This window comes from Micromys minutus (genome assembly GCF_963924665.1).
Source record: "Micromys minutus genome assembly, chromosome: 31".
In the NCBI taxonomy this organism is placed as follows: Eukaryota; Metazoa; Chordata; class Mammalia; order Rodentia; family Muridae; genus Micromys; species Micromys minutus.
The window spans coordinates 15,149,637-15,172,787 of NC_137966.1; the positions used below are offsets into that span (position 1 = coordinate 15,149,637).

At 49.3% G+C, this 23,151-nt stretch overlaps 1 protein-coding gene across 1 annotated transcript in view; it reads right to left on the reverse strand.

Annotated features, from left to right (window-relative positions):
- Window positions 1–287: 287 nt before the first annotated feature.
- The window catches only part of CLCN7 (chloride voltage-gated channel 7), a 27,113-nt gene continuing 4,249 nt past the window's right edge, over window positions 288–23,151 (reverse strand). Inside the window, exons 2-25 of the mRNA XM_080942042.1 lie at window positions 18,224–18,286; window positions 16,574–16,645; window positions 16,382–16,447; window positions 15,764–15,896; window positions 15,322–15,431; window positions 14,432–14,512; window positions 13,150–13,212; window positions 12,968–13,051; window positions 12,019–12,112; window positions 11,690–11,754; window positions 11,063–11,179; window positions 10,589–10,643; window positions 9,777–9,837; window positions 9,058–9,196; window positions 8,319–8,412; window positions 6,149–6,318; window positions 4,880–4,931; window positions 4,467–4,594; window positions 4,161–4,246; window positions 3,730–3,859; window positions 2,868–2,927; window positions 2,609–2,785; window positions 2,156–2,236; window positions 288–1,922 (exon numbers count right to left, since the gene is read on the reverse strand). Of these exons, the coding sequence (XP_080798168.1) occupies window positions 1,836–1,922; window positions 2,156–2,236; window positions 2,609–2,785; window positions 2,868–2,927; window positions 3,730–3,859; window positions 4,161–4,246; window positions 4,467–4,594; window positions 4,880–4,931; window positions 6,149–6,318; window positions 8,319–8,412; window positions 9,058–9,196; window positions 9,777–9,837; window positions 10,589–10,643; window positions 11,063–11,179; window positions 11,690–11,754; window positions 12,019–12,112; window positions 12,968–13,051; window positions 13,150–13,212; window positions 14,432–14,512; window positions 15,322–15,431; window positions 15,764–15,896; window positions 16,382–16,447; window positions 16,574–16,645; window positions 18,224–18,286 (2,268 nt within the window). The 3' untranslated portion in view covers window positions 288–1,835. The remainder of the gene's footprint in view (window positions 1,923–2,155; window positions 2,237–2,608; window positions 2,786–2,867; window positions 2,928–3,729; window positions 3,860–4,160; window positions 4,247–4,466; window positions 4,595–4,879; window positions 4,932–6,148; window positions 6,319–8,318; window positions 8,413–9,057; window positions 9,197–9,776; window positions 9,838–10,588; window positions 10,644–11,062; window positions 11,180–11,689; window positions 11,755–12,018; window positions 12,113–12,967; window positions 13,052–13,149; window positions 13,213–14,431; window positions 14,513–15,321; window positions 15,432–15,763; window positions 15,897–16,381; window positions 16,448–16,573; window positions 16,646–18,223; window positions 18,287–23,151) is intronic.

The following is a 23,151-nucleotide window of genomic DNA, read 5'->3' on the forward strand; positions in this document are numbered from 1 at the left end:
GTCCTGTGGACTCCCTAACTTCTGGTTCCTAGAAGAATTTGGGGGGGACAACAAGGCACCCCCCCCTTGCAAAAGAGCCTCCTCCGGCTCTGGGGCTACTAGGTTATGACCATGGTGAAAAGGTTTGTTCAAGAATCATCACAGGCCCGAGTCACACACAGAGCAGAAGGCAACGGTCCTACGCAAATGAGACACAGATAGAAAGAGGGTGATGCCAGCCAGAGAATACGCTGCTGGGATTTCAGCCTTCACAAGAGCCAAAATAAGAATATTGGGAGAGACAAATATTGATTATTTTATTTAACCTAATATATCCAAAAATATCATTTCAACATATAGTCAACACACAGCTGTAGACAGATTGCACATGCTTTTTTGGTACCAAGTCTTTTGAGACCCTGTGCAGTGTTTTTCACTTGGGTCCAACTTAGATATGGCCCTTCCCAATCCAGAGCAGCCCTGGTGTTATCACTTGGACCTACCCATCAGGTGGGCCAGTTTTAACTTAAGAGCCTGTTGTGCCCAGGTTTGAGAACAGGATGCACCCAAGCAGGTCACAGAACCCATCTCTGCAGTGAACCTGAGAGCAAGTCTGAGATGGGATGAGAAGGCCAGGGTTCTTGGGCTGGCTGCAACACTCTTCAAGAATTGCACCATTGCCCAACACAGACAGCAGCTACTGTTTCTAGAATGTGCCATCTGTACTTGCTTATCACCATGCTGAGCCCAAGGCAGAGAACAGAGGTCTCTCATTTCTCATTCCAGACTCAACATACTTAGCCCATCGTCTCATGGAAGGAAGAGTCACTCTAGGAGGGACAACTGAAGAGCAGGAGCTGTCAATTTTTTAAAGAAAGACCTGTGTGGCCTTGTAACAGACTAGTGCCAGAGACACTGCAACTATGTTTATAAAGTGTTCCAGTGGAGAAGACTCTGAAGGTGACTGAGGGATGTCAGGTCCAGCTTGGTCCAGTGGAGTCAGCTTTGATAATAAAGGGTTTAGGGGTGAGGTTCCTTGGCTCTGGTGCTCACAGGTCCATCCATCCTAGGGCTACCAAGGGATGGCCTGGTCCTGGGAGGCCATTTCCCAAGGCCAGTACTCAGTACTATACAATACACAGTACAGTAATAAGCAAGCCACTATAGACACCAGGGACCTAAGTGCTTCAAGAAGACCTGCCTTCTGGCTGTAGTCCAGTGTCATGACTCCAAGGTCTGAAAGCCTCAGACAGACAGATGTAGGTGAATTCAAATTCAGTCTTCATATGATTTTTCAGATTACAAACCCCAGGCATAGGACCAGTCCCTCCATCTTCTGGACAAAGACACAGGATGGCACGTGTGGCACACGTGGGTTCCCTGACAGAGCCTGCTCCAGGCTGAATAGCCCCTCATGCCCTTGCTGCTGAAGCTCCTGGCTGGTGGCAGTACAGACAGAGGGTAGGCACTCAAGAGTCAGAGCAGAAGCAGCAGTAAGTAGTAGCTCTTGCCTGCTGCTTACCTGTTTGTCTGACTGTCTCTCTCTCACACACCAGCCCCTACTGACTCTCAGAAGTGAGCCACACAGGGTGTGATAACACACATTTTATCCTGGGAGAAGGAACCCAGGAGTAGGACAAGTCTAAGGACTGGAAGGTCAGGGACTAGGGAAAGTGCTGATGATGTAAACCAACTGCCCAGGACAAAGGGTCTGACCCCCACACCAGCCAAGCCCTGGGAGGGTATTTGCTCCTGTTGCTGCACTGCCCAGGGGGCAAGGCTTTGGCTGAGACCAGGAACCCTGGGAGGAGGTGCAGAGGGGTCAGGGTGCCACTGCCCAAGGGTGGGGCCGGCCCTCATGTCTGGGCCAGGGAAAGCTCTTCTAGGCCTCCCTTTCCAAGGCGGTATCTTGCTAGGTCCTTCCTGGTCACCAGCCCGACCACCTGCAGGAACAATACCAGGTCACAGAGTCCTTAAATGGTCACAAGAACTTCTACTCCATGTGATGGCATACCACATACTAGTTCTAAGTAGGTGTACAATAACAGGTTTGGTCCAAAGGCTTACTGGCCTGAGACAGACAAGACCCAATGTCCACCCACAACTGAGCAAGAATACAGGAAGCAGAGTGTGAGCCAGCTCCAGCAATCTCCAGCAGGACAGAGTCCAGTCTCACCTGATTGTGGTTGTCTACTACCACCAGGTGCCTCAGGCCCAGAGCCCGGAACAGCTTGAACACGCGAGGAAGAGATGCCTCCTGCAAGGTAATCAACTGCCTTTAGCCCACTTTACCCCGCCGTGGGAAGAGATTCAAACCCCTAAAGCAAGCATTTTAAAGGTACTGAGCTGTCCCTTCCCCCATGCTTGATGCTAGGGTCCTGTGTGCTGCTGGTGGAGTTTTCTGAGACTCACTACCACTCGAAGCCCAACTTTACTCAAGCTGTCCCTAATACACTCTGGTCGTATGGTCCGACTCGGGACACAAGCCCTACTTGTACCATTCCTAAAGGTCTCCTCTACCTGGCAGCAATTATTCCACAAAGCCCAGAGGCTCCTTACCACCTTTCCAAGTGTACAAACCATCAATCCATACCCAGCACTGCTTCCAACTCCTGTGGTCAATAGGTACCTGTGGCACAGTGTAGGGAGAAGGGTTCATGAACTCAGAAAGGTCCATGGTGCACTCGCGTTCATCCTGGGATACATGGATGGACTGGATTGGGGGGAAACGTGGATAGGCATCTCGGAAGTCCTTTAGCCTCAGTCGCCGCTGCACCAAACCCATGTTGGACCTCTCCACAAACACCTGCAGGCAGCAGCCAGTTATGTGTCTGCCACTGTGAAGGATGCTGCCCAGGACACTCCTACACATGGGCTGCTGGGCGTACCTTGTGCTTCAGGAGCACGATGAGCTGGGAACGCAAGATCAAGCCTTGAAGCCTGGCTGGCTGCAGGAGAGGAAAAGAGTCAGAGTCCTGAGACTGCAGTGGGAAACTTTGGCCAACCCTATTCTAGCCAGATTCCCCATTGGCCCATGGCTGCTGTGTATCGGTCACCTCTAAGCATAGGTGTTGAAGTGGGCATCTCTCACACACGATCCTGCTAATCTCTAAAGTATCTGACACAGGGCTAAACTGTCCAGCAGATCATGGAAGCCAAGCTGAGAACGGAATCATCAGGTAGCAAGATGTAGCCCAAGTGTGTTCCTCACATTCTTTCAAGCCATCAGTGCCGATGTCCAACACATCCTAGCAGGGTAAGACCTGGGCAAAGGTGTCCACACTAGCTGGCCTCACACCTCAACTGGCACCTTTTGATAGATGTCATAGTCACCAACACCATGACTAAGAAGTCCAGTTTGAACCACAGAAGGCCTGTAGTCTGCGGGGGACAGTCCAGCTAAGAGAGGACTTTATTACTCTACATGGAACACAAGATTTCCTGTTCAAGAGCTAAGGAAATGGGTCGGTGGTAAGAGCACTTGATGTTTTTGCAAAAGATCCAGGCTGATTCCAAGCACCTACATGACAGCACACAGCATCTACAACGCCAATTCCAAGGAAATTTCTTGTAGCCTTTGCAGGTACCAGGCATGCATGTCGTATACATACATACATGCAGGCAAAAAACATAAATAAAATAAAAATAAAATCTTAAAAGTTTCTTGTTTAGGTGGACACCACACACACATATGCTGGTCATGGCCACAAGATAAAAAGGAGCTGACATTCAGAGAGGTGCCCACGTTACCTGGGTGTCTCCTACATCCTCCACCACAGGGAACCCATTGTGATTGGACGCTGTGTCGCTTAGGACATCCACAATGATGCCAACCTTCTCTCTCCTCCTCAGGCAGGTCACAGGCGTGCTCATGACCTCTCTGCCAAGAGACCCAACCCAAAGACAGTCTCAGCTACACTCACACCATAAGCTGTCAGGGTATTTCTTTAAGAGCTTTTGCACCATGGGAATACCTGACTGATATGAAGCTGTTAGACTTGGGACCCCAAGACCCCCATTTCCATGAAAGAGAATTAACCAGGCACCAGGAACCCAGCCATGGACTGGCCACAGTAGGAATGCTGGGGCCTGGGCTCTCCACAGACATTCAGTGTTTTCTCTATCCACATCTACCCATAGCACCCAGGAACCAAAAAGTTTAACAGGTCAGCTGGCCATACCTGGCAGTGAGCGAGTGTGAAGTGACCGGGGCCTCCCAGTGTAGGAAGGGCACACTCTGCAGCTGGATGTGCATGTCATAGAGGCCCTGGGTACAGATTCATGATTCAGGACACTGTCCAGGGGTCTTTATGGCACACGGCCTCCCCCAGGGCCCTACTACTTTACTCCTGAAGGGCATATGGGAGTGACTCAATGAGCTCCCTTCTTTCTGCAGCTGTTGTAAGCCCCTTAAATCCTAGTGTCAGGCTACAAGGACAATATCCAGGGTAAGCAGAAGACAAACCACCACCCCCCATGCTGCGCACCTCAATGAAGACATCACCCACAATCTTGGCAGTCATCAGCACCAACATGATAGGAAAACCGTAGGTCACGTTGCTGGTGGCCTCCATCATGATGACTGTCAGGCTAAGGGTCATTCTCACGATCCCACCTGTGGGGGTAATCAGAAGCCCCTATCCCCTTAAACACAGAATCCCCAACTCTGCTATATCTGCAGCCTTCTTATCCACCCATCTTCCCAGACTCCAGAGGCGAGGATGCTGACCTCTGGGCCCTAACCACTGCCACCTAGCCATGCTATGGGACTGATAACCACACCTGCCTCACTTACAGTTCTGCTCATGGAAACGGCAAAGGGTAGCTATGGTGGAACACACAATGGGTAGGCAAGGGTAAAACTGAGGCTAACACCACAAAAACAAGAGCCAGGGCTTACCAAGCTGGGCAGCAGCTCCCATCAGGGCGTATTTACCTGGATCTGCCCAGATCTGTGGGAAGCAACATGGGTGAGTATCAGAGACAGTGGCAATTCTCACCCAACTTGCCAGGGCATACTAGTGAAGATGCTATGCTTGGGCAGAGTGATCCACACACAGGACATTCTACTCCAGTGCCCTCTGCTACAACCAGTGTGCCAACACTCTAGGTAGGCGTGTCATGTATAGGGATAAGGTACACAGACTATGCTACCTGACAACATCCATGAAGAAAAAAAGGCTGTGCTTTTGACAAGGAACCTACATAGAGTGAGGAGAGCGAGCAAAAGTGTCTAACACGGTGCCACTGCTCAAGTTCACAAGGACACACTGAATCACCCAAGGAAAGCTGTGAAGAAAGAGTCTAGAACATGTCACAACACCGATGAAAGAATCAGACATCACACTCAGTTAGAAATTGCAGATACATGAAGATGAACACTGGGTGGCGACAGATGAGCAGGAAGTAGACTCAGAACTGAGAAGGGGAAAATGGACGATGGTTAATAGAGCAGGGCTCCTCTCTAGGTGAAGAACAGACACTGAAGCTGGAAGAGACAGTGGCACAATGCTGAGCATCTAATGCCGCTCAACTGTTTATGTTCACAGCAATCCTTATGAACCACATCTCAGAAGATAGAATCCAACCAAAGCAGATCAACACAGATACCTGGGCTGAGGACAGGGGAGGGGCTACAGGCTTCCTGCTGCCATCTCTTCTGTAATTTGTCAATCTGGCTATTCCCCTTTACCTTTTTTTGTTTGTTTGTTTGTTTGTTTTTTGAGACAGGGTTTCTCTGTGTAGTCCTGGGTGTCCTTGAACTCACTCCATAGACTGGGCTGGCCTTGAAATCACAAAGATCTGCCTGCCTCTACCTCCTGAGTGCTGGGACTAAAGGCATGCCCTACCACTGCCCAGCAAATCTCGTCAATCTTAACTCAAACTGATGTGAGAAAAAACACACAGATCAAACCCACCCAGCAGCTGGTGAGACGGAGGGCTGAGGCCTGCACGAAGGTTAGTGCTAGACAGACCTGGGCTCTTTCTCTGTTAGATTCTCGCTCACCTCCCTAACATTTCCCCACAGTTATGTCATGTGGCTATTCCATGGTGTCAGAGCTTTTGCCTAAATGCACCAAGTGTCCAGATCCCACCTGTGGTGGCTCCTGACCTAGGCCCACCAGGAATACCAGAGTAGTAGAGCTCCGGCATGCTTCCCCCTACTCACCGCTGCCCCTGTGAGGTAGGACAGGGAGATGCCAAAGAGTCGGCCCCAGGCAGCCCCAATGAGCAGGGATGGGATGAAGACACCAGCAGATACTGTGAGGCCATAGGTCCAGCAGGCCAGGAAGAAGTAGACCAGGGTGAACAGGCCGAGAGTCATGGGATTATAGGAGCCTAGGAGAAAGGAAGGTCATTTGGCTAAGGCTGGAACTCAGGCCTGTGCAGGGATTTCCTGCCTACCATGGGTTCCCATCCCGAGAACCAGGCCACCAGAGCCCAGATTCCCAGTGGTACCCAGAAAGTTCTGTATTCTCAGCTTCTCCAGGTGAAGGGTAGGGCCCATTAGAAGTGATGGTGAGTCTATCCTATACCAGTCAGAATGGCTAAGATCAAAAACTCAGGTGATAGCAGATGCTGGAGAGGACTTGGAGGAAGAGGAACACTCCTCCATTGCTGGTGGGATTGCAAGCTGGTAAAACCATTCTGGAAATCAGTCTAGAGGTTCCTCAAAACATTGGAAATAGATCTACCTGAAGACCCATTTATACCCAAAAGATACCCCACCATGCCACAGGAGCATGTGCTCCACTGTGTTCATAGTGATCTTATGTGATAGCTGGAAGCTGAAAACAACTCTGACTACCTGAGTTCAATTCCTAGGACCCACATGACTGACTAGAACTGACATGTACAAGTCGTCATTTAATTTCTACACAAATACTGTGGAATATATACCCACACCTAATAAAGAAAATATATTTTTGAAAAGGAAAAATAGAAGTGATGGTGAGGAAATACAGCAAGGCAACCTCAAGATGGCAGCACAGGTGTCAAATTCAGGGCCCATATGCCAACACCAAACTCCCCAGAACAAGGAAGTCAATGTGCCCAGCTCCATGTAGAGGCTATTCTCTAGCACATAGAGGAAGCCCATGCCCCTGAAAGCAACAGCAGACTTCTAGCTCAGCTGGACTCAATCTGTGACTTCACGTACGCCAGCTACACTAGGACAGCTTCCCTGAGCCTGAGCGGAGTCTGGGAGCCCTACAATAGTTAGCAGTTCAGAAAACATTCACCAGACGTGAGAGGTGACCAAGACATGTTCTACTGGGCCCCAGACCACTCCTAGCCACTGTAATTCAGTGGCCAAACTTCAAGACCTGGGACGTGTGTCGTTCCTCGACAAGATGATGAGGTTGTACTTGTAGATAAGAAACCAGAGAAGGCCAAATAGAGAGGAACCTCGGCTGCCTATGTGAAGGGCAGGGTGGGGGATGTGCCATCAGTCTGTGTGGCTAACCATGGCACAGGTTACTGATGTCAGCAGGAACATGTTAGTAAGGACAGAGGTCCAATTTATCTGTCATGATCCTTTCCTATGGACAGCCTGTCACACAGGAAGTCTCCAGCAGCTTTATGACAGAACTTGATTATAAACAACTGTCCCCATATGTAGGGTATATATCATGGTTAACTTCAGTTGTTAATTTGATATACTTGTGAATAGGTAACTAAGAAATTGCCTCCAGACATGGACATTTCTGTTGGGGCATTTCCTGATTGCTAACTGAAGTGTGAGGATCCACAAACTGTGGGCTGTACGAACCCTGGGCAGATGGGCCTGGACTGTGTAAGAAACGTGACTAAGCAAGCCAGAAATCAATGTTCCTTCATGGTCTTTGCTTCAGTTCCTGCCTCAACTTTCCTCAAAGACGGACCACAACCTGTTGGTTCTGGTTAGTGCTTCATCAACAACAGAAAGCAGACTAAATAGCAGGTGAGGCGCTGGACACACAGGCTAAGGCTGCTCACCTCTGCTGGGCCTAGTGTGTAGGGCTTAGCTCTAGGCACTACCAGGGATACGGCTGAGCCGAGAGCCTGGGCTTGGAGTCATCAAGTTAGTTTTTCTACTGGAGACAAAGATGGAGGTAACTCAGGTGATTATCTTTAGAAAGAAAAGGTGAAGAGGGGCGCTCAGCCAGTCCCTCTCCAGGTGCTTGGCTGCCAGGTACCCCCCCCCAGAACCTGGTAGTCCTCCTACTCTGCCATGTTGCTTCCTGCTCTCCAGCACACCTCACCATGCCAGAGATGACTCCTTAGCCCAGGGCAGTGAGCTCTGAGCCAAGAGCTTGTCCACTGTCCATAGGAGCTACAGCCAAGCTGATTGCACATACCGGGTGGGTCATGGAATAGGCTGACAACACTCTTCTCGGGGGTGTTAAAGAAGGCTGCGGCCATGGAGTTGTACTCGCCATCTGCACAGAAGAGCTGCAGAGGTGAGAGAGAACACAGGGGGAGAGATGGCCACAGGGCAGATGCCATGTGGCTGAGTGCTGCTCATGTACCCTGAGTCTGGAGAGCACCAGACAGGATCTGGGCTCAGAACACAGTCGGGGGTTAAGTTCAGACAGTGTTTCACTGGCATGACCACCTCTCTGGGAAATGGAGGTCCATCTGTCCCTGCCATCCAAAAAAAACAAAAACAAAACAAAAAACCAGGAACCTAGAAGCTTCATGAGCAATGCTTCAGAAGCGACAGTGGGACACGAGTCCTGGGAACCAGTAGGCCCATCTTCTCAGCTGTGTACTATTTACTACATGGGAGGACACATCATTTGTTTGCCTGAGGAGAGCGGCAGCTCTTGTTTGGGAGTCCTTATGAGCTGTTACAAGTATCTTTATATGGTTACAGGTACATAGTTCTCTAACCTAAAACTCTTTCCAGGGGGTGTCTGGAGAGGACTTCGGTGAGATCAGTCTAGTACCCACTCCCCAGACACCCAACAGACAGCCTCAGCTTTCCATGGGAGCCTCCGTGCAGAGCAAGCCTAGGGCCTACTAGCATTGTTACCTCTGGGAAACGAGCTCTGCAGTTGGTCCTGCTCACAGGGCCAGCCCAAAGCCTACGCCTACCTGGAGTGGGTAGGACATGGAGTTCCCCTGCAGGGGCTGGCAATCTCGAGATGAGTAAATCAAGACAAACGCAACTGTGGCTGTGACAGCTGCCACCAGCATGGCCTCAATCACTTGGAGGCAGGGCCGATGAATATACCTAGAGACCAAAGTAGAGTTTGCTGCAGGGATGGCCAGGGATAGTAGACTCACCTGCCCTGCCCTTGCCAGTTGCCAGGGAAACCTGACCCAGAACCCATTGATGAGAGGGTAACACACTCAGATTCCTGGGGTTGTCTTTCTCCCCGTGGCTATAGACATCTCAGTATCAGCTCACCGTTATACCACCATAGCAGCTGACACCAGTGCAAAACCGGTAGACACGCCAAGAGTCCAACACCTTCCCAAACAACCTGATTGCTTCTCTTCTAATAAAAGGGCTAGCATCCCAGGCAGAAGGTGGACAACATCCAACTTACCCATGACTTTGTTCTCGGTGACAAATTTTATCTGCTAACTTTCAGACTCCAGGACCCGAGGAACTTTTCTCAGGGGAGGCGCCTCACTTGCACTGACTTGTCCCTCTCCCCCAAGCCACACTTTCTCCACCCGTCCTGGGCAGCTCAGCTGGACAGACCTTCAGGGAAGGACCCTTACTGACAAGGCCTCCACAATTTGTCCATTTCCTGCACCCTGTGGGGCTGTGCCTGTCAATCTGGTACACAAAATGGGGTTCTTACCTGATTCGAAACATAGTTAGCCAGTAATTCAAGGCATTGAACACAGCTCCAAGAATGCCACCTATAACCAGAAGAGACTAATGTTAGTTTCACAGGGAAAACAGTGGAGTTCCCAGAAGTGGAAAGGCCCTGGTGAGGGTGTCCTGTCAAATGGCTTCCCAGGCATTACCACTAAGGCACTAAGGCTCTTCTGCCTTCCATTTAGCTTTGTATGCAGCAGCATAAGCCGGTATGTCTCACTTAGAACCCAAACCTTCAATCTCTGAGCACTGACATGACCTTCAGGTAGAAAAATGTACGCCTGAGCTCTGTATCAAGTATAAGGTGTAGAGTAAACAGATGGACTCCTTTAAGGTTTGGGTCCCTTCCCCCAAATCTCATCATTCACATATATATATATGTGTGTGTGTGTGTGTGTGTGTGTGTGTGTGTGTGTGTGTGTGTGTGTGAATGATATATATATATATATATATATATATATATATATGAATGATAGAAATATGGACCACTTCAGGTAGTGTACTTTGGATGAAAAATCCTCACTCTGTAGATGTTGTAAAGTTCCCCCTACCCCTCAGGAAATTTCATTCCAAGTCTAGAGCTTTGTCAAAGTAGAATTAAAGCTCTGGGGTCTTTCTAAGATGCCCGCCCCTGCAAGCATCTGCACATTAACTGCAGCAGTAATGATGCCTAGAGGTGAGGAGTGTAGATCTAGATCAAGGCAACTGTAGTCCTGCAGTATTTTGGAGCTGGGAGTCCACCCTCCCCAAAACAGGTTTACTCTGGTCCGTGCTACAGGGAGAAGCCCTTACCCACCACACCCATGGCGATGAAGACAGGAATCTCATGAATGGTGTAGGCCATTTTCTGTGCAGAGGGGAGAAAGCAAAGACTTTGAGAAAATTGTTGCTTAAATTACAGGACTGGACAGGAACTTTGCCTATATGCACAGAACCTTCTATCACTTTTGTCAGAACCAGAGGTTCCATGGGTGAGGTAAATGGTCTTTGAGAAGACCTTATGCCCCATGGCCCTTCATGGCTGAGCTGGGTTGGATGGCTTGTGCAACCATCTCATACTGTAACTGTGGTACACTCAGAGCTGGAGCAGATACCTGTGCACACCCTCAGAGCACTGCAGGGCCCTCAAATTGATAAAGAAGAGGTCAACATTCCTACTTAGAACTATGTTTTCTCAAAGACACATTCAAGTCTCAGCCTTATCCCAGTGGGATTCCGAGATGGCACCAGAAAGGACAAGTTGGAACTATGTGACTAGCAAATTACCTCTGAGTCAAATCTTCCAAAATTTATGAGGCCAGGGCTGGACAGGTCCCACATGTTTCCATGGTAGATGCTCAAAACAAAATTCAGTGTAAAGGTGGAAATCATGGAAGCAAAGAACTGTTGCAGAGAGAAGCCAGAGTCTTAGAGACTTGCCTGGTGTACCCAGAACCCCCAGAGTCCAGCCCAGCCCACTCAGTGTCCTCAGAGCTCTACTTGGCCCACCAGCACCCTCAAAGCCACATGTGCCCCACCTAGATTCTAAGAATTATATACAACACTCTCCTGTGAATGCCAGAAGCAGGAGTGGAGACTGGGACTTCTGTCATTTAGAAAGTTATGTGTCTGGATACCCAATCCAAGACAAAAGGAAAGGGGTTAGAGACAAGTGGAGCTGGCAAAGTTGTGGTTGCTGCTCTACACACAAGCCAATGAGGGACATAAGATAAGTTAATGTTTCTGGGGTTCCTAGGAGCCACCAAGGCTGGCAAGAACACCTCAGATGGGGGTAGAGCCACTGAACCCAATGAGGGCCTCTATAACACAAAGGGATGGGCTGAATATGAAGAGTTCTTAAGGGAGGAAGAAGTGTGGTCACCCTGGCCAGGGGTACCTTCCTCAGGCACTTACAATTCTCCATGTCAGGAACTGATTCCAGAATGAGGCGCCCTCTTCCAAGCTGAATAGGACCCCACCTGGAAGGCAAATAGCAGGGCTAAAGTGCCACCAAGGCCACAGGGCAGCCTATCCACTGCCATCACCCAACAGAAGCACCAGGGAACTAAGACCATGACACAGGCATGCTGCTGGGTGGAACCAGGCCCACACCCTTACCGGGCACTTGTCTGCAAACCTCAGAACTATGCCTACGAGAAAGCCCTGCTTCACCACCCTGGGTATCCACGAAACACCTGAGGGCAAGGCCAGAGATGAGGTGGAACTGACCCTCCCCTCCTTACCCACAGGGGCTCCAAATGCAGCAGACACTCCAGCTGCGGCTCCAGCGGAGACAAAATCCCGCTTCTCTGTATCTCTGCGGAAATATTCAAAGATCTGAAAGAGAAAGGTGAAGGGTGTTGTGGGAGGCTCCTATGGGCTGCTTCTCACAGGAGGGGAAGCTGGAAACAGGTCCCACCAAACAGGCCAACGGAGAGCTGAGAGGCAGGGACATTTCTTTTTCTAGATAATCACATCATCTTCCGAGCAATAACTGTTGGATTCACGGAGAGCAACATTACAGTGACCAAAGCCAGGAGAGCTGGCACTGCCCTGCACCCACAGCTGAGAACTCAGCCACAGGATTCTGTTTGTGACAGTGACTGAGCCTCTCCATGCGTGCAGGAACTCTGAACTTCCTGTTCCAGCTCTATCCCAGTAACTGAAGAAGTCCCATGAGTGGGAAAATAGCTAAACTTGTTCCAATTTTAACAAGGATTGTTCAGATGGGCTTGGCGGTGCATCCCTGGCGTCTCAGCTCTCAGAAGCCCAGACAGAATCCTAAATTCAAGGCCAGACTGGGATAGACAGTGTAACCCTGTTTCAAAAGACAGTTACAGATTTATGGGCATAAAAGTTTAGTGTTATGCCCACCTTACTGTTGGTAACAGTGGGAAATACGACAAAACACCATGTGTCTGAGGAGCCATTTACAGCTCCGACCACCTTCAGGTAACTAACTGTCCTTCTGGGTAGCTGGTCAGAGATTCAACAGAATCACACCAGCATCCTAGGAACTGCCCATGGAGAGGCCATGCCGTCTGTAACCACTTGGACTAGGAGCAGGCCAGACTCCCTTACAGTTAGAAACGGTGACAGGAACTGGATGTTGAGACCCATAGGTCTGGATGAAGTCTCAACTGGAACACAGCTATGAATCCTCAGTCCACGAGTGTGTGTGTAAGGACTCACCTTGAAATCTCGCTTGAGTGATGTTGACCTTCCCTGTGAAATCCCCGCAGCGATCACGGATCCTGAGTGGATCATTGGCCCTTCCTGGAGCACAAAGCAATCAGTATTCAGAGGCCATGAATGGTGTCAAATGACAGAAACTCAGACTCGGGAGGAACCAGTGTCACTCATTCTATTGTTACCTTTCCAACAGCCAGTCCCCCTACCACAGACAGAATGACACCAGACACCTTGATGACCAGCGTCTGGAAACAAGGAAGAGAGTTTGAGTAATCCTGCTGTACATGCCTAGCCCCGGAGACTTAAGGAAGGCCAGCACTACAGCTGAGTGCTCAAGGAGACAACTCCCACTCGTTATCCACCCATACCACAAATGCTAGGGCAGTGCTCAGGGCTCCTGCTCCATACCCTCCAGGAACACAACCCTGCCCTACGTCCATGTCTCTGCCTCTGTCCTGATCCAGCACAGCCCCCAACCTCATGAACATACAGGTGCAAGCACCTACTCCACGGACACCCAGTATTCATCCTCACATCAGGCTAGGAGCCATGATGGTGGGGACTGAGGAATTAGGACTCCCCTGAACTGTGAGCCTGGTGGGTGATCAGGGAGGTCAAGGGTGAGCAAAAGCTGACTCTGTTATCTCGGCCCATAAACAATATAAAAAACAATCTAGCTTATAATGCCTCCCCTGGCACATGGCCCCTGGTGCAGGGAGAAGGGGGCAACTGGGAAGGACAGCATGCTCAACACAGGCTCTGAGGAAGTCTCCTAAACACAGTCTGTTAGCAAAACATTTCAGATTGTTCCACAAAGTCTAGTAACAAGTCAGTGCTGTGTGGAAGCATCGTGTTCACCCTATTCTACAGCAGAGCAACAGCACAGGACTCTTCATTTCCAGAGTGTGACTACACTTTCCTGGGCTACAGGACACCAGGCCTAGCAGCATCCCAGGGGAGACCATGGAGTATCATGCAAGGGAGTGCCTCATGGAAGCCAATGTCTATCTGCCTTCTGAGATAGGGACAGGAGGCATTATCTGGCCAGACTTAGGCAGAAACAAACAGTAGTAATGGACTGTGGTGACAACTGTCTAGCCTCTGTGACATTAGGTGATGCCAAGTTTATGCACTGAGTGTGAGAGAAAACTTTGAGAACAGGGAAGGGAAGGCAGGCTATCTCCCACCCTAGCTCAGCCTCTCTAGCTCTGAGATACTCAGGGCCACACAGTCCTGAGTCAGACATGTACTGCATGACTGGAATCACACCATTTACACTCCTGCACTACTTACTGCAGGCAAAGTCCAGTGTTTGCCATTTTCAGATGCATAACCTGTTGTCATGTGCACACACAACAGCTGGTTTGCACATAGCTTGTGCTAGGTGTGGACGGTCACGCAAAGACAGACAGCCTTTAACAAACAGAAATCCCATGCTTTGCCCTGTCTCTCTGCACACCTCACCTTGAGCCGCACCACGTGGGGGATCTTCACCCCATTGAGGAAGCACTTGATCTGAGGGATTCCGCTGCCAGCAGCAACGGGCTGGAAAGACAGAGGTGCCAATGAGCAGGTAGAGTAAGGAGATGCAGCTTTACAACCACAAGAGCAGGCACAGGGAAGGGCTTCATGTCAGGGAAGTAGAGGTTCTTCCCTACTCCAGCCAGGAATGGAGCAATTCCTGAGGAAACCTTATGAGCATGTGTGAAGGGTCAAGGGAAGAGTCTGATGGCCATGTGTCCCCAAGTGAGCTGAGTGAGGGATATTCCAGGACACTCATCATGTACCAAGCAGGAACCAACACTTCCTATCTATGGATAGCTGCTTGTTCTGAATGGTGTCTATTCCTTCTTTTATTAGCCCCGCAAAAGAGACAAGGAGCAAAGAGAAACCTAGGAGAAAGGCGGATTCCTGGAAGCTTTGGAATTAAGATGTATTTTGGAGGAGTCACCTCTGGGTTAAGAGTATAGTCTCCCTGGGGAATGGCTGGCCCTGCTGCTTATCTGCTTAGATTTCTGCAAGAACTGCCCAAATTCTTAGGAACATCAAGCCCTGGAATAACCCTTTATCTAGCTATGTGAATATGGGGTAGGTGTGGTATAGCTACGGTCTGGATAGGAACTGGGCAGCCAAGAGGTTCAATAGGCCTATACTACTGGGTTAAATATTGTACTACTAGGAGTAAACTGAGGGAGCCCCAGTCATATCACACTGTGATTTTCACTGGCAGAAAGCCTCCATTGTCACAGGCGAACAGGGGCTCATGATGGGAAAGCAGAGGATCCCACACTTCACCAAGACCCCACGCCCACTCTTGATCTAGGTATCTAGTCTCCTACACACAGTGACTTTACCTCTATGAAGGCCACAATCACAGACCCCACGAGCACGAAGGCAGAGTTCAGCGTGGCCCACAGCAGGAGGGAGAAGGACAGGCCACCCTTCTCTGTGAACTTGTCGATGTCTCAGGGATGGTCAAGGACAGGTACTGAGGCACTTCTGGAGCACACATCTGCCCTAAATGTCTCACTCTGTGGCCAGTCATTCTGGCCAGATCATCTCATGACTACTGACTAGCTAGCAGGCCATGGTGTGACTGGAAAACTTACAGACTTCTCGAAGCCTGGCTAGGACTGAGCCACACACATATGTTGAGCCCCATGCATGTATGGTAGGTGATCTCTATGGAGCCCAGCCTGCTCTGTTCTTTACTTCCTGCCTGTGAAGACACATGCCTGGGTTCTGCTGCTAAGCCCTCATCCCACATGCCCCATGCAGAGTGTCTTTGGAGGATACTGTCCTTGATGACTCGGTACTTGAGGCCTGCCAGGTTTTCCACTACAATGTCAATGAAGCAGGCTACTAGGCCTGTGAGGATTCCAATGAGGGCACAGATAACCCAGCGCTTGATCTCCACTGTCCGGAAAGCCTAGGTTAGGGATGGGGAACAGGTCACAGTCAAAGGTGAGCTCTGCATCCAGGAACCTGCTCTAGTGCTAGCAGATCAAGGGCTGCCACCCCACATAGTACAGAGTTCAGCTCTTGTCCCAAATCTGTCAAAAGCAGCCTCCAGCCAATGTTTCAATGACCACTGAAGGCCTCAGGAAGTCCCAAGGAGGTAAGTAACATTCCCTAGAAACTCACAACCAGCAACTACTAGTGTTTGAAAAACTGTCTACCATCTGCAGAACAACCGTATTGGCTATGATGATTACAGCCCTCCCTCACAGTTTCCAGTATCTGGGAACAGGGGTCCCATATTCAGAGCCCCCTCATCCAATACATAAACTATGAAAGAAATGCTGTCTGTAGAACCTACAGCTTGAGGGTAAAAGGGATGGATATGAGACAGGGATGCTGCCTAGCCCAACATGTCAGCACCCACCTAACAAGCCATCAGCCCACCCTGCTCACCGTGTGGTTGATTCGTCTTTCCTCCTCCAGGAAGAGCTGATTCTCGCTATTGTCATAGTCCAGGCTCTGCACAGACCAGGTACAAGAAGCTCAATTACTGACCCAGGGAGCTGGTGCAAGTATAGCCAGGGGACAGGGAAGAGGGCTGGAAAGGATAGGGCTTGAGCCCAGGAGAAAGGATAGAGAGCCCACCTCATACTTGAGGGAAAGGAGCTTCTCGTTGTGTGGAATCTCCTTGGGGAAGGTGTGAGGAGGATCCACTTCCTGTGGAAGAAAAAAAACCAGAGTCTAAAATTCCAGAGCTCTGCATTATCTGACACCCAAGGCTGGGAAGGCACAGAAATCTACAAGCCACCATCCCCTGGGATATGTACACAAAAATCCTCCAATGGAACCCTGCAAATACCTTAGGTTTGTTTCAGGAGAACAAGGTTAGTTTAACACCCTAGATATCACCTGATTACCCAATACGCTATGTCAAGATGAAGGAAAAAGTCCACAGACAATCTTAAAGACACAGAAAAATCATTATAGTCAGGCAGTGTTGGTGCCTGTCTTTAATCTCAGCACTTGGTGGGCAGAAGTAGGTGGATCTCTTGAGTTCCAGGCCAGCCTTGCCTACAGAGCCAGTTCCAGGACAGCCATGGCCACACAGAGAAACCCTGTCTTGAAAAACAAAATAAAACTGAAAAACCATTATAAACACTCAACAAAGTTGGGTGTGGTGGAGCATCCCTATAATCTCGGCACTTAGGGAGCAGGATCAAAGAGATTGAAAATTCAAGGCCAGTCTGTACTATGTAGCGAGGCAATAAAACCAAGAAAGGCAGCTAGGTGATAGAGTGCATACCTGAAGGCTCAGGCTTTAGGGCCCATCCCAGTCCTGGGAAAAACAAAACTCTAGAATAACAGAAAAATACTAAAGAAGCTGACATAGGGTCTGTACGGATGGATCGGAGGCTGAGTTCTAGTAGAAGGCCCAAGTTTGGTTCCTAGGGATCATACAGTATGATTTATCACAGCTGTAACTCCTGCTCCATGGGGGTCAATGCCTCTGGTCTCTGAGAATACCTAATCTCACAGACATATGAGACCACTTTACATCACTGCCCATAGAGACAAATAAAACCACAGTAGACAGTACCAAAGACAACCAAATGCCAGGGGGAGAGGGTGGCTCAGGAAACATTCCCTTGTTTGGTTTTTTAAGATTTATTTTATTAAAGATTTACTTGTTTTATTATATATATATATATATATATATACTTATTATATATAAGTAATGTACTTATATATTACATATAAGTACACTGATTTATTATATATAAGTAGCTGTCTTCAGACACACCAGAAGAGGGCATCAGATCTCATTACAGACGGTTGTGAGCCACCATGTGGTTGCTGGAATTTGAACTCAGGGCCTCTGAGCCATCTTTCCAGCCCAAGATTTATTTTTTTGTTAACATGCAGATATGGATGTGCCTGTGAGTACAGGTACTTATGGAGGTCAAAACAGGGTGCTACAAGCTCCCTGGGAGCTACAAGTGCACCTGACATGAACATTGGCTCCTCTGTAAGAGCCCCTGGAGAGCTTGTTTTAGGGACACTAGAATCTACCCCTCTCCATGCCTGAGGACCCCTCTTCAGCTCACTTGGTCATCATCACACTAAGCTTCCTCCTGACAACGGTCTCTGTGCTGTGTGGCTTCCTCTACAGAGGACACATGGATATTCTGTGTGCCCTCTCTGGGAGTCCTGCTATCTGCCAACCATGCTACCCTTCCTCTTTACTTCACTCAGTGAAGGTCAGCTCAGTGGGAGCAGGGACATCATGCCACTCACCGGGTCCAGGAGCTCATCGTCCAGCTCCACGTTGTTCATCTGTCCAATTCGGAAAAGTGCAGACTAAAGACAGAAGAGGGCACAAGGGCATCAGATGAGGAGGCAGAGCGCTGCTCATTCTCACCCTCACACTCTGACCCCTCGGTTACTAGAACCCAGGTCTGCTCCCGACACGCACAGCCTGTCCCTGAGAAAGGCCAGCTTTCCTCACCTAGCACACCACCCTGCCTGTCCCATGCGAGAGAAAGCATGATCATGCACCAGGGCCATGAAGTTCTATTTCCTCGCTTGCCTACCACACCTCTGCAAAGCCATGTCTAGTCTAGCTTCTCTAGGCCTCTATCTGCCTCAAGCATGCAGCCCTCCCAAACAGCTGTAACAGAGTTGAGTGGATAGGAGGTGTGAAGGAAGCCCTTGCAGATCAGCACAGGCAGCTAGTACCCTTTCTTTAAGGACACATCCTTGATTGTAAACCTCCCAACCTGGATAAAGCCATGACTGCCCAGTAAGAGGGAGGTAGACATGTTGAGGGGTGGGGGTGGCATTTAGGCCCAACTTCAACCATTTCCTGGGTGTGTTCAGAAATGCTGGGGGGCAGGGGGCTACAGAGGAAGGCTAACTTCTGAGCTGAGCAAAAGCTGAGGGCCCTCTGTCCAAAGCAGAGTAGCTGTGATGGAAACAAAGTGTGGAAGACAGAGGGAGCTCCAAAGCCTGGCAGCCCATGGACTGGGACTGTCCCTGGAGCATTTTCCTGTGCTGAAGCAGCTACAGTCCCAGCCTCAGTGTTTCCTGTAGCCTTCCTGCTCCCACAGCCCTGACTGGGCCCCAAGCATGTACGGCTATTCTTTATATTATTATTACTATTGTGTTGTTATTGTTATTATTTTGGTGTTTCAAGACAGGGTTTCTTCGTTCAGCCCTGGCTGTGCTGGAACTTGCTCTGTAGACCAGGCTGGCCTTGAGCTCCAGAGATCCACCTGCCTCTGCCATCCAAGTGCTGGGATTAAAGGGGTGTGCCACCACACCCAGAGCTACATTTATTTTTAAAGACTTATTTTAAAATGATGTATGTTTGTGTATGTGTCCGTGTGTGGATATGTGCATGTGAGTGGAGGTACCAGTAGAGTCTACAAATGCTGATCCCTGCAGCTGGAGCTGTGAGCTGCCTGATGTGGATGCTGGTCATGCTCGTAGTTGCTGAGCCAACTCTCCAGCCCCAAGCACTTCTCATGAACAGAGAACAGAGCTGATGCATGAGGCACAGCCAGGCTGAGGTAGACAGCCACAGCCTGGGACTCAATCTCCTCTCAGCACTCCTCCCATTCCAGTCAAGAACCATAGCTACAACAGGCAAGGAAACCAGGGCCAACTCGGAAGCTTCTGGACCTAAAGGCCCCAGAATCCAGGAGGATGGCACTGCTACCTTTCACTCCATCCCTACATTGTGTCCTACAAGCTTTGAGAACTTGTCCTTAGCCCATAGACATCAAACATTCCGGTTCATCTGCATCTGTCCACCCCAGAAACATCAGGACCCCTTACAGAGGTTCCTAACCCCCAGAATCTTCACACTCCAGCTTCTTACAGGCTCTGTGAGGTAGAGCTGCAGGCAGGTGGACTCTTCCACATTCACCCCCAAACATGGTAAAAAGCTCCTCCTCCTGTGGGGCCACAGGACCCTCTGTAAAGCTGACCTACTTTCTAGGTGTGTAGCAGGCTGAGAGCCATAGACATCCCACAACTGCATGTACATTCATGACAGCCTCCAGTTCCCTCTGGTGCTGCATTAGGTTAACTCCTCCTCTACTGAGCAGCTAGAGCAATGAGGAAGGTGTCCTGTGGGGCAGGTGCAGGACTCAGGTACCTTGCTGCCTGCCCTGCGCTTTCCTATGCTTACATTAAGCACAAGTTCGTGTTCCCAACTGGAGGATGGAGAAAGCATCTCAAAATCACATCTGTGAGCATGGCTGGCAACTTTTACCCTAAGTATCCTCAGGAGGCACAGGTACCAGGAGGGCACGGGATAAGGTGACAAACATCAAACTATATATTTCACCTGGGAGGAGGGTAACCTAGAGGAGAACATACCTTGTCCCCAATCCATGTCCACTTCTGGACTTTCCCCTGGGTAATAACTGTGGCCTGCACCTTGGTTAGGCTATTTTTTGTTTGGTCAGCAGACTTCACATGACCCACACATGATAAGCAACACAGGGATCACTTTAGAGAGGCCCCCTCTGACTGCCACAATCTCAGGAAAGACAGACTCACCACAGTAGCCACGCTGAGGCAGGCAAATTGTGTTAAGAGACTCTAGGCTGCCCTCTATGCCCTGCCTATGCTGAGGACAGCCTATTTCGAGGGCCACCATGAAAAACCAACAACAAAGTACTCTGACTACCTTTGAACTTCATATGAATATGTAGCTTGACTACAAGCACTTTTCAAATATTGCATAGAACACACATCAAGTTACTAATTTTCAGGGGTAAAAGATGGCTCACTTATACTCACACCCTCTAATGGGCCATACACCCCAACAGAGCCTCTCCCAGGACGCCTTCACCGTAACAAGTGACACTTGAAAAGATGTTGTCCCCACATGAGTCCCACTCAGAGGATCAGGGTTAGGGTGTGCACATATCTTGGAAGGGAGCAGTATTTATACTACAATATTTTTTTCTTCTTCCTCTTCTTCCTTTTTTTGTTGGGTTTTCAAGATGGGATTTCTCTGTGTGGCTCTGGCTGCCAAGCCAAGCTGTCCTAAAACTCACGGAGACCACCTGCCTCTGCCTCCTGAGTGCTAGGATTAAAGAAGAAAGCCGCCAGCACCGGCTACACCATGTTAAGTGATTTCCAGGGTATGGCTCACATAGCAACAATAGGGCTCCACTGACATGTATGTGTCACCACAAGTGACTGACAAGAAAGTACATGAGTCCAGGAGGAAGTCAGGCGTGCTCTGTAGCTGTTGTCCACTGCGTCAGACCCACAAGGCCTAAGAAAATGGAACCTCGACAGTTTGAGAGGATGATAGGACATGTGCCAGCTACGGGTCACACGGCAGTACTTGCTCACACAATAGCCTCAGCCCCAGACTTGGTGAGCAGGAGCCCACATCCATGAAAAAGCAACAGCAATCAGACGTGAAAATCAGGTGAAGGTTGACAGGGTATGTGGGCACCTTGGCAGGGAAGGAGCTGCAGAGGGCTCAGAGCTGTCTGACTAAAGGAAGCTGTGTCTGACTAATGGAGGGTCCCAAGGATCTACACACTGCACAGCTGGCACTCAGTGTTCTTGTACTGAGCTAGTTACTCGACATACCACCCTGAAAGGAACTTGGGAACACAGGCCTGCTCAGGACTAGTTTTGTAATTTCGTAACTCTATAATTATTTCAAAATTACATAAAACAAAAATTCCCACACACCAACAGAGTAAAAACATAACTTTCAAAACAGGATAAATGCAAGCCATAGCACTGAGAATGACTGACAGCAGGAAGCAGACAGTTCCAAAGCACCCAGACATACAAAAGCGACCAGAAGAGCAAGGCTCTGGGCTGACCCCTCCCCAGTCCAAATGCAGACAAGCGGATGATCAATACACACAGAGGTGCTCGAGACTCCATTAAGACATACTGTCTAGCTACGGGGGTGGGGGGGAGGAGAAAATTGGGGTGAAGAAATGGCTCAGTGGATGAGTGCCTGCTGCACAGGTTTGTGGGCCTGAGTTCAGATTTCAGCACTCCTGGGGAAAAGCTGGCTACCTGTGTACATGTAGACAGAGGATGATCTGTGGGGCTTGCGGGGGCCAATAAGGTAGTGATAGAGTGGACACCCAATGTCTTCTCTGGACTCTGACACACACGCCATGTATGCCCCTTTCCCATACACATTAATCTTTCACACACACACCTTCTCCCAAATACACTAATCACACACACACATAATGATAATGATAATAATAATAATATTATCTGTTCCACATCTCAGTAAAAACCCGAAAGAACAGAAAGTGGGATCTGAAAGTGACATTTGAATACATATAATCACAAAAGCATTATTTACCCACCTGTCAACATAAAACAGACATACTAAAGCAGTAATGCCTGCTACAATATGGATAAACCTTATAGACAATGTGCAGAAGCCAGTCACAAAAAAGACAGCTATAAGGGGCCTGAGATACGCATTGGTTAGTAGAGAGCTTGCCTAGCATACAGGAAGGCATTGATTTAACCTCCAGCACGGCATAGCCCACATGCCGGCGTAAATCTTGCAATCCCAGCACTCAGGAGGTAGAAAGAGAGGAATCAAAAGCTCAAGGTCAGAACTGGAGAGATGGCTCAGTGGTTAAGAACACCGGCTGCTCTTCCCGAGGACCCAGGGTGTGATTCCCAGCAACCACACGGCAGCTCATACCATCAATAACTCTAGTTTTCAGGAGATCCAATATGCTCTTGGCTTCGGCCTACATTGTGCATACATGCAATGCACATACATACATGTAAGCCAGCCTGTCTACGTAGTGTATTTGAGGCCAGTCAGAGCTGTGTGGTAATATCCTGCCTCCACTCCTTTCCATCCCCCAAAAGTTCAAGATTATCCTCAGCTATAAAGTTGTTCAAGGTCAGCCTCTTTAGTATGGTTCGATCCATAAAGACAGAAAGTAAGAGGTTGTGGCCAGGGGAAGGAGGAAGAAAGCAAGAAAACTCTGGGCACAGTTTCAGTTTTACAAGATGAAGAAGTTCAAGAGACTGATTGCCCAACATTAAGAATATACCAGGTGGGCAAGGCGTGGTGTTGCACGCCTTCAACCCCAGCACCTGGGGCAGAGACAGGCACATTTCTGAGTCCGGTCCAGACAGCCAGGTTACCAGGACTCTGCAGATAGCCGTTATCCTTGATCTCTTCCCTCAGCCTCTAA